General features: G+C 36.8%; 1 protein-coding gene and 1 pseudogene across 1 annotated transcript in view; one reads left to right on the plus strand and one right to left on the minus strand.

Moving 5' to 3' along the window:
- Positions 1–280: 280 nt before the first annotated feature.
- Positions 281–14,929, minus strand: part of CYP20A1 (cytochrome P450 family 20 subfamily A member 1) — a 70,807-nt gene continuing 56,158 nt past the window's right edge. The window contains exons 10-13 of the mRNA XM_028112109.2: positions 12,348–12,459; positions 11,079–11,143; positions 750–839; positions 281–612 (exon numbers count right to left, since the gene is read on the minus strand). Coding sequence (XP_027967910.1) covers positions 462–612; positions 750–839; positions 11,079–11,143; positions 12,348–12,459 — 418 coding nt within the window. The 3' untranslated portion in view covers positions 281–461. The remainder of the gene's footprint in view (positions 613–749; positions 840–11,078; positions 11,144–12,347; positions 12,460–14,929) is intronic.
- LOC148164681 (large ribosomal subunit protein eL21 pseudogene) lies at positions 4,219–4,743 on the plus strand (annotated as a pseudogene).

Here is a 14,929-nt window from a genome sequence, read left to right on the forward strand (position 1 = left end):
ATGGGAAGTCGTTGTTTTCCCCCTTTGAAATGATTTAAAGTATGAAAAGAAGTTAGGATTATGTTTCCCTTTTATGAATATTCAGAAAACATGATTCCCCAAAGTGTGGAAAATAATGTTTCTCTTCAAGAATATTAGCGATCAAACTAAGAAAAATAATATGAAGATAATGGCATAGAAAGTGATAAAACAAAACAAAACAAAAAGCAAAATACAACAAAAAAAGAACATGATAAAACAAAAATTAAAACAGAGAGCTTCCTGTTAAAATTATCATTATATTGATGTAATAAGTATGAATGTATATCATGCATTAAGAAAGTCTGATATGCAAAAACCCAAGTTTACATAATGAAGTACTTTAGGTATTTATATTCCATAGTATTACTTGATTTATAAAAGGATTCAATACAGACTTTTTAAACCATCAATATCCTCAAGAAAGTTAAATGTATAAAATTTTAGTATCTCTTTGAGACAGTGATCCAAGCTTCTTCCTTGGATGATGTTACCAGTTCATACTTGGTTTCAATAAGTTGTCCCTCCACGGAAAGTAGGTGCAGCCTCCTCACCAATACACTCAGAAGTACTGTGGTCACCATATATGCAAACCTAGTCAGGAAGAAAGTTGACTGGTTACTAAAGATTAAAAATTACGCTTTAATTATATAGATTGCTCATTCTCATCAGCAGTCATCATCAAAATTCTAAGTATAAAATCTGGCATCTTTCCTTTCTCTATCACTCACCTCAATTCTGGGCATTCCTGTGTGCCTGAGAATCCAAGCAAGGAGAAAGTTTTCATCATCGATTCATCATCAAACCGGTCTGGATCAAATCTAAAAAGGTTTGGGGCAAATCACAACAGAGCTCCATTGGCATTTTGTATATTTGTACTATAAAAACATAGGTATATAATAAAGTCTGAAAAGTACTGAAAATAAAAACTGCTGTCACAATTATATTTTAATTTCACCTATTAAGGGCAGCTCAGTTGGTAAAAGCGTCTGACTCTTGATTTTGGCTCAGGTCATGATCTCAGGGTCATGGAATTGAGCCCTGCCTCAAGCTCTGTGCTCAGCAGTAGTCTGCTTGAGGTTTTCTCCCTCCCTTTCCCTCTGCCCTGAGAGATAGGGCACAGGCCTGGCACAGGCACACACATTCTCTCTCTAAAATAAATAAATAAAAATCTTTAATAAATTTTACCTATTATGTTCTCAAACTATTAAACATATATTTAGTTTCTTTTACTAAATGTATTATTTCTAAACAATAGATACAGAATACATTTCTCTGGAACCAGCAAGGAATGAAACTGTAACATGGGTGTGCATCATTTTATGAGATATAAGGATAAATCATACAAAATCACATAATGAATATTTAAATTTAAGAGTGTTCAAAACATCTGTTATATGAGACCATCTCATCAATATGCAAAGCATTTTATACTGCCTCTTCAATTAAAATGTATTTCCTAAAACTAGATACACCAGACGTAAAATTATATTCATCAATTATATTATATCCAGACTTACTAGTAAGTGAGGGAAATGAAGAGGCTAAGAAGAGTTTTTCCTATTGTACAGAATTTCACTCTGTAAAAAGTCACTGGTGAAATGGGATATATAGAAACAACCAAAAACGCAACCACTATGGAACATAAAAATTCCTCTCAAAAAAAAATGTTAGGGACACTTGGGTGGCTCAGTTGGTTAAGCATCTCCCTCTGACTCAGGTCATGATCCCAGGGTCCTGGGATCAAGTCCCGAATCGGGCTCCTTGCTCAGTGGGGAGCCTGCTTCTCCCTCTGCCTGCCATTCTCTCCCATTCTCTCTCTGACAAATAAATAAAATCTTAAAAAAAAAAGTTAAAAGATCTAAACTGTGCTATGAGAAAAAAAAAGAATTCTACTTCATTTTCTTTTGAAAAAGTGTAAGTTACCTTTTACTACTGGAATATACTAGACTCACATTATAGTCCACATAAAAATTGTAACAAATAATTTTCCTTTTAAGTTTTTATTTATTTATTTCAGTAATCTCTGGGGCACCTGGCTGGCTCAGCTGGTGTAGCATGCAGCCCTTGATCTCAAGGTCATGAGTTCAAGCCCCACGTTGCAAGTAGAGCTTACTTTAAAATAAAGAAAATAAAATAAGATTTTTAAAAATTAAATAATCTTGGGGCTCCTGGGTGGCTCAGCTAGCTGAGCATCCAGCTCTTGGTTTCAGCTCAGGTCATGATCTCATGGTTCCTGGGATCGGGCCGTGTCAGGCTCCATGCTCAGCAGGGAGTCAGCTTGGGAGTCTTTCTCTCCCTCTGCTCCTCTCCCGAAAAACACAAAAACAAAACTTTTTTTTTAAGATTTTATTTATTTATTTATTTATTTGAGAGAGAGCAAAAGCGATCACAGAGGGAGAGGGTTCAGCAGACTCGCCACTGAGCGGAGAGCCTGATGTGCACCTTGATCCCAGGACCCTGAGATCATGACCCTAGCCGAAGGCAGATGCCCAACTGACTGAGCCACCCAGGTGCCCCTAAATAAATAAATCTTAAAAAAAAAAATTAAGAAATCACTACACCCAAAATGGGGCTTAAGCTCACAACCCTAAGATCAAGAGTGACATGTTCTTCTGACTGAGCCAGCCAGGCACCCCAATCAGCTTTTCCTTTTATCAACTATCTTGAAAATTGAGACCCTAAATTCTACCCAAAGATATCTATGTATTTTTAGATTAAATAAGAATCAAACTTGGGTTGCCTGGGTGGTCCAGTTGGTTAAGCATCTGCCTTCAGCTTAGGTCATAATCCCAGGGTCCTGGGATCGGGCCCTACATCAGGCTCCCTGTTTAGCAGGGAGCCTGCTTCTTCCTCCCCATTTGCCTGTCACTCCCCCTGCTTGTTCTCTTTCAGACAAATAAATGAAATCTTAAAAAAAAAAAAGAATCAAACTTAATTTTTCCAATTATTTTGTAAAACACCTCACAACTGGGGTGCCTGGGTGGCTCAGTCAGTTAAGTGTCTGACTCTTGGTTTTGACTCAGGTCATGATCTCCTGGTCATTGGATTGGGCCCTGTGTTGGGCTCTATGTTCAGTGTGTGGTCTGCTTCAGATTCCGTGTTGGGCTCTGTGCTGAGTGCAGATTCTTTTTCCCTCCCCTCCAGCCCCTCCCCACCTCAAATAAATAAGATATATTTTTTAAGATTTTATTTATTTGAGAGAGCGAGAGTGAGAGAGCGAGCACAAGTGGGAGGAGGGACAGAGGAAAAGCAGTCTCCCCACCGAGCAGGAAACCTGATGCTGGACTTGATCCCAGGACCCTGGGATCATAATCTCAGCCAAAGGCAGACATTTAACTGATTGAGCCACCTAGGCATCCCTAAATAAGATCTTTAAAAACAACAACAACAACAACAAAAATCCCACAAAAAAACCTCACAATTTTAAGGATTAAGAATAAAATGAAAGCCAAACTAAAAGTAGTTTCATCCTAAATACTGAGGGATTTTGTTTTTTCAGCTTTACTAAGTATATTTGACAAATAAAATTGTAATATATTTAAAGTATACAATAGGATGATTTGATATACATACACGTTGTGAAAGGACCCACTCTCAAGTTAATTAGCATATCTACCACATTACAGAGTTATTATTTTGTGTCAGTGTGATGAGAACACTTAATTTCTACTCTCTTAGTAAATCTCAGTTATTCAATACAGTATTAGCATACATGGTCACCATGTTATACATGAGATCCACTGACCTTACTCATAATTGAAAATTTGTACGCTTTTACTAGCAGCTCCCTATTCCCCTACCCCTAACCCCAGCCCTGACAAGGACCATTCTACTCTGTTTCTATGTGTTTGACTTTTTCTTTCTTCTCCCAGATTACAAATATAAGTGCTACAATGCAGTTCTCTGTCTGGCTCTTTTCACTTAGCATAATGCTCTCCCATGTTGTGCAAATAGCAGAATTTCCTTCTTTTTTATGGTTCAATAATATTCCACTATGTAGACAGATAGATAGGCAGGTAGATAAAAGACACAGATACGTGTATATGTATACAGATACACACAGACAGATACACACACACACACACACACACACATACATATAGTGGAATATTCACTTCTTTATCCATTTAACACCTGTTGGGACAACTATTATCAAAAGGACAAGAGATGACAGCCTTTTGGCCGGGAACTGCCATCTTCCAGTAATTCGCCAAAATGACCAACACAAAGGGAAAAAGGAGAGGTACCCGCTATATGTTCTCTAGGCCTTTTAGAAAACATGGAGTTGTTCCTTTGGCCACATACATGTGAATCTATAAGAAAGATGATATTGTGGACATCAAGGGAATGGGCACTGTTCAAAAAGGAATGCCCCGCAAATGTTACCATGGCAAAACTGGAAGAGTCGACAATGTTACTCAGTAGGCTGTTGGCACTGTTGTAAACAAACAAGTTAAGGGTATAATTCTTGCCAAGAGAATTAATGTACACATTGAGCATACTAAACACTCAAGAGCGGAGATAGCTTTCTGAAGCGTGTGAAGGAAAATGATCAGAAAAAGAAGGAAGCCAAAGAGAAAGGTACTTGGGTTCAACTGAAGCACCAGCGTGCCCCACCCAGAGAAGCACACATTGTGAGAACCAATGGAAAGGAGCCCGAACTGCTGGAACCCATTCCCTATGAATTCATGGCATGATAAATGTAAAGAAAATAAAAGACCTCAAGACTGTAAAAATGTTTCTCTTAACTGAGTGGAAGTGTGGTGTCCTTTCCCCCCAAAAAATATTTAAAGCAAACTTTGTGTCCTAAAAAAAAAAGACAAGAGATGACAAATGCTGGCAAGGATGTGGATATGCAATCTCTATCAAAATACCATCAACTTTTTTCAAAGAAATGGAACAAATAATCCTAGAATTTGTATGGAACCAGAAAATACCCCAAATAGCCAGAGGAATGTTGAAAAAGAAAAGCAAACCTGGTGGCATCACAATTCCGGACTTCAAGCTCTTTTACAAAGCTGTCATCATCAAGACAGTATGGTACTGGCACAAAAACAGACACATAGATCAATGGAACAGAATAGAGAGCCCAGAAATGGACCCTCAACTCTATGGTCAACTAATCTTCGACAAACCAGGAAAGAATGGCCAGTGGAAAAAAGACAGTCTCTTCAACAAATGGTGTTGGGGAAACTGGACAGCCACATGCAGAAGAATGAAACTGGACCATTTCCTTACACCACACACAGAAATAGACTCAAAACGGATGAAAGACCTAACTGTGAGACAGGAGTCCATCAAAATCCTAACAGAGAACACAGGCAGCAACCTCTTCGACCTCAGCCACAGCACCTTCTTCCTAGAAACATCGCCAAAGGCGAGGGAAGCAAGGACAAAAATGAACTATTGGGACTTGATCAAGATAAGCTTTTGCACAGCAAAAAGAAACAGTCAACAAAACCAAAAGACATCCGACAGAATGGGAGAAGATATTTGCAAATGACATATCACATAAAGGGCTAGTATCCAAAATCTATAAAGAACTTATCAAACTCAACATCCAAAGAATAATTCAATCAAGAAATGGGCAGAAGACATGAACAGACATTTTTCCAAAGAAGACATCCAAATGGCCAACAGATATGAAAAAGTGCTCAACGTCGCTCGGCATCAGGGAAATCTAAATCAAAACTTCAATGAGATACCACCTCACACCAGTCAGAATGGCTAAAATGAACAAGTCAGGAAACGACAGACGTTGGTAGGGATGTGGAGAAAGGGGAACCCTCCTACACTGTTGGTGGGAATGCAAGCTGGTGCAGCCACTCTGGAAAACAGTATGGAGGTTCCTCAAAAAGTTGAAAATAGAGCTACCGTATGACCCAGCAACTGCACTACTGGGTATTTACCCCAAAGATACAAATGTAGGGATCCGAAGGGGTACGTGCACCCCAATGTTTACAGCAGCAGTGTCCACAATAGCCAAACTATGGAAAGAGCCAAGATGTCCATCAACAGAAGAATGGACAAAGAAGATGTGGTGCATATATATATACACAATGGAATATTATGCATTCATCAAAAAACCCGAAATCTTGCCATTTGCCACGACATGGATGGAACTAGAGGGTATTATGCTAAGCGAAATAAGTCAATCAGATAAAGACATGTATCATATGATCTCACTGATATGAGGAATTCTTAATCTCAGGAAACAAACTGAGGGTTGCTGGAGTGGTAGGGGGTGGGAGGGATGGGGTGGCTGGGTGATAGACATTGGGGAGGGTATGTGCTATGGTGAGTGCGGTGAATTGTGTAAGACTCATGAATCACAGACCTGTACCTCTGAAACAAATAATACATTATATGTTAAAAAAAAAAAAAAGATAGTAGGAAGGGAAAAATGAAGGGGGGTAAATCGGAGGGGGAGACGAACCATGACAGATTATGGACTCTGAGAAACGAACTGAGGGTTCTAGAGGGGAGGGGGTGGGGAGATGTGTTAGCCTGGTGATGGGTATTAAAGAGGGCATGTACTGCATGGAGCACTGGGTTTTATATGCAAACAATGAATCATGGAACATTACATCAAAAACTAATGATGTAATGTATGGTGATTAACATAATAAAATAAAATTTAAAAAAAGGGAACTCTTGTATACTACTGGTCTGAATGTAAATTGGTATAGCCACAAGGGAAAATAGTATGGAGATTCCTCAAGAAATTAAAAACGAATTTACCGTATGATCCAACAATGCCACTTCTGCATATATATTCAAAGGAAACAATGTCATTATCTTGAAGAGATACCTGCACTCTCATGTTTATTGCAGTATTATTGGGCCCTAAAAAAGAAGGAAATCCTGATATTTGCACAACATGGATGAACCTGAGCGGAAATCAAAAGCCCACCACTTAACCAACAAAGCCACCCAGGCAGCCTGGTATACCTTTCTATTTATATGTGTCACCTTCAATTTCTTTCATCAGTGTCTCATAGTTTTCAGAGTATAGGTCCTTCACTCAGTTAAATTTATTCCTAGGTTTTGGAGGTTTTTTGTGTAATTTTAAATGGGATTGTTTTCTTAATTTCTCAGATGCTACAGATTTCTGTATAATAATTTTGTATCCTGAAACTTTACTGAATTCATTTATTAGTTCTAATAGTTCTTTAATGGAGTGTTTAGGGTTTTCCATATATAACATCATGTCATGTGCAAATAGTGACAATTTCACTTCTTACCAATTTGGATGCCTTTTATTTCTTTTTCTTATCTGATTGCTGTGGTTAGGACTTCCAGTACTGTGTTGAATAAAAGTGATGAGACTGAACATCTCTGTCTTGTTCTTGATCTTAGAGGGAAAGCTTTCAGCTCTTCACCAATGAAGATGATGTTGGCTGTGGGTATGTCATATATGGCCTTTATTATGTTGAGTTATGTTGTTTGGCTATTTGAGGTCTTTTATCATATACAAATCTTAGGATTATCTGTTCTAGTTCTGTGTAAAATACCATTGGTATTTTGATAGGGATTGTACTTCGTTAATGTGGAAGCAGTCAAATCCTGAGAAAGACTGGAAGATGGGCATTTGCCTGCACCCTTGGGATTAACCTTGGTGGCTAGCCACAGTAAATACCTGCATGCTTATTAACAAGTACTTCTTTGTTTGCTATTGTCCTATGGTACTTATGAATACAAGACCCCCTGGCTATCAGAGTTAGGTAATTTGGGGCATGTCCCTCAGATAGCAGCTATAAAACTGGGGCACTAGATGTGTACACAAGGGAGAGGCCTATGGTTTGGTTTTATTGTTGGAGTGAATTGGGTGCAGGTCATGCCCACTGGCTCCCGCAGGCTTCAGGGAAGATCATGGCCATTACATGGAGATGTGTGCTTACTAGAAGCTGGACCCTAAGGCAGCAGCTTCTAAAATATGCAGTCAACCTCCTTCCAGGAAAAGAGTCTTTGCGTGCTCTCTCTTTGCTGAGCCCTGGGAGAAAAGCCACAGGAAGTGTTTGTGTTCCCATCATACACTATTAAGAACTACTTCTTTGTTTTCTATAAGCCTGTGGGACTCATGAACACATTCCCTGATGGCTTTCAGAACTAAGTGTTTTGGAAATCCGTATCTTCAGTGGGAGTCTTCAATCTGGGGCAGTAACTGTGCAGTCTAAACTCTTCAATTCTCGAGGAGAAGCTGGCAGTTGGGAGTTCTCTCCCGATTATATGGCACTGCGCTGGGAGTGGGTTTATTGTAAGAGTGAGTATTTTCTCATTTTCCCAATGTGTCTCAGCTAGTTTCTGGATTTCTCTCAGAGGGAACTGCTCCATGCATAGTAACACTGAGTGTGCCCAGGAGAGGAGGGAAATTCAGGAGCCTGCTATGTCACCATCTTGGTCCCAGTCCATTCTGAGGTTTTTGATATTTGCCTTCCTCCTTTTCAGTGGAGAATTTTGTGTTAGTCTGGTTTTTAAAGTTGATAATATTTCATAATTTAGAGTAATATTTACATTATTGTATATTTAATCACAGAACTTGACCCAGGTTTTCTTGCTCTGAAATACAGCCAATATGGTAATAGTTATAATGTATTTCTATCATTTCTTTTTTTTTTTTTAGATTTATTTGAGAGAGAGAGAGAGTGTGAGCAGGGGGAGGGGCAAAGGGAGAGGGAGAGAATTTCAAGCAGATAACCCACTGAGTGTGGAGCCTAAAGCAGGGCTCAAACTCATGACACTGAGATCATAACTTGAACCAAACTCAAGTGTTGGACACTTAACTGATTGAGCCACCCAGGAGCCCCTCTATCATTTCTTTATAAATAAATCATATACAGACATTTTTTCTATAGGGAGAATACCTATAGTTAATAGTTAATGTCAGTTACTCACTCAAAAAGAAAACCTCTAAAAACCGTAACGAAATACCACCACATATCTATTAGAACTAAAATAAAAACAGTGATAGTAGTCAGTGCTAATGAGGCTGCAGAGAAGATGAATCTTTCAAACACTGCTGGTGAGAATCTCTGAAAAACAGCCTGGCAATTTCTTGCAAAACTAAACAAGCACTAACCATATAACCCAGCAATTGCATCCTTGGGCATTTATTACAAAGAAATGAAATCCTGGGGCGGGCGCCTGGGTGGCACAGTTGGTTAAGCAACTGCCTCCGGCTCAGGTCATGATCCCGGAGTCCTGGGATTGAGTCCTGCATCGAGCTCCCAGCTCAGCGGGGAGCCTGCTTCTCCCTCTGACCCTCTCCCCTCTCATGCTGTTTCTCTCTCTCTCTCTTTCAAATAAATAAAATCTTAAAAAAAAAAAACTGTTTGAAATCCTGGGGCACCTGGGTGGCTCAGTTGTTAAACATCTGCCTTCAGCTCAGGTCATGATCCCACAGTCCTGTGATTGAGCCCCACATCAGGCTCCCTGCTCACCAAGAAGCCTGCTTCTCCCTCTCCCACTCCCCTGCTAGTGTTCCTGCTCTCGCAGTATCTCTGTCAAATAAATAAATAAAATCTTAAAAAAAAAATGAAATCCTATGTTCACACAAAAACCCTTATATGAATGTTCATAGCAGCTTCATTACCAAAACAACCCAAATGTTCTCCAGTGGGTGAAAGGCTGAAAAACCCTGGTATATCCATATTAATAGAATACTATGCAGCTATAAAATGGTATGAAACATACTATGTTGACCTCAAGAGCATTTAGTTTAGTGAAAAAAGTTAATCTCGTCATCCTTATCTGTGTGACAGTTACATTTAAACAGTAATTAATCAATTGTCTCTACAGGGTCTAACTATCTCAGTTTACGTACATTTTTGTTAGTGTGAATTGTCTCTCAAGGGGGAGGTGCCCATTTCAGAAAGTTTTTCATTATGACAAAACATTATGACTAACATTTCCTATATCTGATTATATTTGATTCCTGAAATTTATTTCCACATTTTAGCATATATATTTTTTTAATATTTTCAATTTGTAACCTAGATTCTCTGTTTTGAGGGAAGGAATAGTGTCAAAAGTTCCAGCAAACTTCTTATATTTTTCACATTACATTTCAAATTTATCAAAAATTTGGCATTTTCCACATGGTAATTTTTTTAACAATTTTAAAATTGGAAATATTAGTTTTTCTAAATTATAAGCATAAATTTTTCTACCAATGTGTATTTTCAATTTTGTTATAAGTCATCTGAAATATAAAATTTACTTTTTACTTACAGCAAATTTTGAAGGACTGCTATTTCATTTATTAGTAGATTTATTTTAATATCATTATATTAAAAACTGAAATGATACGAACACTTAATAAACCCCTCATTATACTCCAGAAATAGGTACAAATACTTCAACCATGCCACCAACCCTGTCCCACTGCACTTCACACAGCTGTATTTTTTTTAAGATTTTACTTTTAAGTAAATTCAACACCCAACGTGCAGCTCAAACCTACAACCCCAAGATCAAGAGCTGTATGTTCCAATGACTGAGCCAGCCAGGCACCCCTACACACCTGTCTTAACCCCAGTCAACTCAATATATAACCTTCTACCAGGGCAATAAATCTGAATCCATTTCTGTAAGGTGAATTTTACTTGATGCCTATCTAGAAGGCAAACAATAGCAGCTTTGTTCTTCACTTTTTCCTTCCTCTGCCATTCTCACATATAACACATATAGAGACAACATATACTTTCTGAATTTGACTAAAGAGATTAATAATCGAGACCAACGGCAGGAGAACAAAGAAATTCCAAAAGAAAATCCAATTACCAACAAAAGAATTCCAAAATTCTATTGAAATTAAAGAATCATTGTAGAGATTAAATAGGTCTTAGGATAGAAGTGATAATAGGAAAGACAAAGAGTAGCAGATAGCAGATTCATGAAAGAAAGAGCAGTGAACAGAAGATACTAAAGAGAAGGCAGTGGCTTGCTTATATCATTGTCACATATTAAATTTTCTCCTCAAAACTTAGAAAAGGAATGCAAAACACACAAACACATACAAATCAATAATCACAAAGATAAAGATAGATATTTCATACTTATGTGGTGATGGCCAAGTACTGGGATCCTGAAGTACCACACCAAGAGCATAAAGAACAAGGGTCTGCAAAAAAATTACTCTAGTTAGTCAAGGCCTAACAGAGACAAAATGACTGCCAAGAAGCCAACTCATCCTAGATGCTCTTTTAATATAGATGAATATAAAATAAAAACAGGAAATAATAATACACAGGTCATTATTTTGATTTTACAGTGGAGAAGGCCTCCCTAAGCATGTCAAAATCTGGCAGTCATAAAGGAATAACAGACTTAACTACGAAAATTTAAAACCTGCATCCAGTAAAAACAAAACACACCAAAATCACCAGTAAAAGATAAATAATAGGAAAAATATATTTTCCATATAACTGACTGTTAGTATGTACAATATACAAAAAGACATATAAGCTTACTAGAAAGAAGTGAGTTACAAGCACATAATTTACAAAAGAAGAAATACAAACTGATAAATATGTATGAAAAGCTGCTCAATCTCTCCAATGATCAGGGAAAAGCAAATTAAAATAATGAGACAGTATTTCATATAAGAAATATATAAAAAAAATCATAAATCCAGGAGTAGTCAGAATATGGAGAGAAAGAGCATTCTCATACCCTGTCACTGAAAATATAAATTGCCTCTTAGAGGGCAATTTAAATTTAACATAAATAGCACTTTGACCCCAAAACTCTATTTCTAAAGCTCTACTCAATACCTATACAAGTATATAATTTGTAATGACAAAAAAAATTGATGTACTCTAAATTTCCATCAATGGAGACTGCTTAAATAAATTGTAACACGCTCATGTGATGGAATACTATATATCCATTAAAAATAATGAGTTGGAAAAAAAAACAATGAGTTGGAGCTGTATCAAGTACCAGTTGTACTAATAACTAATAACCACACCTAATGAAAGAAGCAAATTAATGAATGATATATGAAAAGCAACTTTTCACATATAAATTCAGTTTTTAAAATACACAGATGTGTATATACACATACAGAGTAATATATATACATAGAAAAAGACCTATAAAAATACACAGTAAAGTATTAACAGTAGTACATGTGAGGAAGGGAGCCTTTCTTTTGTATTGCTTATACCCTAAAACAGCATACATTATTCTCATTTAAAATAACTATGCCTTTAATTTAATAATAGGTATCATTTATTAGACATTTTAGACAATACAATTCAAAACCACACGCTAAGAGTTGAAAAGAATAACTGAATGAGTTAAGTATACCAAATGTTTCCTACCTCTCTAGGAATAATAAATTTGTCAATCTTTTCTTCAATATCTTGAAGCCGGGCAGAAACTGGGGTCAGTTTGGCAGTCCGAACAGTTTCACAAAGTACTTGCCGACAATATCTGTTTTAAAAAGTTTTTTTACAGTTCCTTAACTCTGGGAAAGGCAGTTTGAAATGTACATACATTTTTAAAAATTTAATTGTTATGTTAATCACCATACATTACATCATTAGTTTTTGATGTAGTGTTCCATGATTTATTGTTTGTGCATAACACCCAGTGCTACACGCAGAACGTGCCCTCTTTAATAACCCATCACCAGGCTAACCCATCCCCCCACCCCCTCCCCTCTAGAACCCTCAGTTTGTTTTTCAGAGTCCATCGTCTCTCATGTACATACATTTTTAACAACTTTAATAAAACCTTCCTAATTGGAAATAGTCACATCATAATTCTAATTTACTTGAAAATAAGTTATCTATTAGAGGTATATAAAGTCCAGGTAGGTATAAATTTAAACAAATAAAAACAACTTTAAAAGTACCAGAAGAAAACTCAAAACAGTATTTGTATAATTTTTAAGTAGAAAAGTCCTTTATTGTTAATAAATTTAATAAATTTAAAAAATTTTAACACAGAAATTTCCTACTCAAAAATTATAAAAATACCAACACAGTGACAGAAACCATAAAGAAAAATACACATACTCCAACTATGGAAATTTTTTTTGCATATTTAAAAAAATATTAGGTGTACATCACAATAAGAATAAAAGCTAAAATGTATTGAAATCTTACCAAAAGCCAGTTCTATTAAACACTTTCTATGTAGTATCTCATTTAATCCTTATAAGAACCTCAGGGATGCTATTATTATTCTAATTTATAGATTTTTAGAAATAAGGCAATTGTTTAAGATCACATAGCAGGGAAGTGGTGTCAACAGGATTCAAACCCAGGTCTGCCTTACTCCATAGCCCGTAATCATAAATACTAAACTATTGTATGTATCATTAAATAACAATCCCATTTCTAGGACTTTATTAATAGCAACAGCTGGAAATATTAAAAAAAATGCCAAGCATAGGAATGTTGATTGTTTATAATATTTTAAAAACAAAAAAAAAATAAGGAAAATCCTTCCTTTCCTCTTTGAACCACTATTTATTGGGTATCTACTACATTACAAGCACCATGTTAGATACTGAACTACAATAGTGAATAAGACAGATACCCACAAAGGGATTCAAGGTCTAGTTGGCAGGGAAAGCGAGAGAGGTAAGGACAGGAAGGATAACAATTTAAAAAGCACAATAACTGTTATGATAAAGCCAGGTCAGGATTTTGGAGAACATATGGCAGTAGCACATAACTAAAGAAAGGACTTTGCAGAGAAATAAGCACTTTAGGTTGAGACCTGCAGAAAAAACTGGAGCTAGCTAGAAGAGAAAGGAAGAGAGAATCTAGACAAAGGAGTAGTCTGCAAAAGCCAAGAGATGAAAAAGAGTACTATAGCTTTGAAGAAACAAAAGAATTTCAGTATAGTTAAACCTAAGGTATGAAGAGGCACAAATAAGAGATAAGGTGGGAAAGGAATATAAGGCCCAGCTCTTGAAATGCCTCCTAAGCCATGTTGGTGAGTTTAAATTTTATCTTTTTTTATTGTTATGTTAATCACCATACATTACATCATTAGTTTTTGATGTAGAGTTTAAATTTTATCTTAAGGACAACCAGATCACTGAAAGATTTTAAATTGGGGAGTCATCTACCCAGATGTTAACTCCTCAGGTATAGAAAGATTACTAGTACAGTGATTCTCAACATTAGATTTAGAGCACATTGGAATCATCTATGAAGCTTTTGAAAACTTCTGATGCCCAAAGACTGTTGATTTGGAATTGGTCCTCAGTTATCTTTATGGTTAAAACACCCAAAGTGTTTACTGTGTGCAGTCATAGGCTCCAGTAGCAATTTGAAGACTGGATTAGAGGGCTGCAAGATCCAAGCCTGCTGAAATATCCCAGACAAGCTGATAGTGGTCTGAATAGTGGGGACAATAAAAAGAACTAAAATTAAACTTCTAGGGACGCCTGGGTGGCTCAGTCTTTAGCATCTGCCTTCAGCTCATGTCATGATCCCGGGGTCCTGGGATCAAGTCCTGCATCAGGCTCCCTGCTCCGCAGGGAATCTGCTTCTCCCTCTCCCTCCCCTGCTCTCTCTTTCTCTCTCTGTTCAAATAAATCAATAAAATCTTTTAAAAAAATAAAGAGAAAAAAATCTTTTTAATTAAGGTTATTATCTACATATAAAAATTCATCTATTTTACTTGTATAATGTGAATTTTAGTAATTGTGTATAATTGTGTTACCACAACCACGATCAAGATACAGAACAGTTCCCTCACCCTAAAAACCTTTCTCATTCTCCCTGCTAGTTGATCCCCTCCCCATTCCTGGCCCCAGACAACCACTGATCCCCTTTCTACCACAACAGTTTTGACCCTTCTAGAATTTCACCTTAAGGAAATTATATTGTATGCAGTCTTTGTGTTTGACTTCTTTCACTTAACATAATGACATTTAACCACA

Source organism: Eumetopias jubatus, unplaced genomic scaffold (genome assembly GCF_037043125.1).
Source record: "Eumetopias jubatus isolate StellerSeaLion01/CBP00866 unplaced genomic scaffold, mEumJub1_p1.0 scaffold_3, whole genome shotgun sequence".
In the NCBI taxonomy this organism is placed as follows: Eukaryota; Metazoa; Chordata; class Mammalia; order Carnivora; family Otariidae; genus Eumetopias; species Eumetopias jubatus.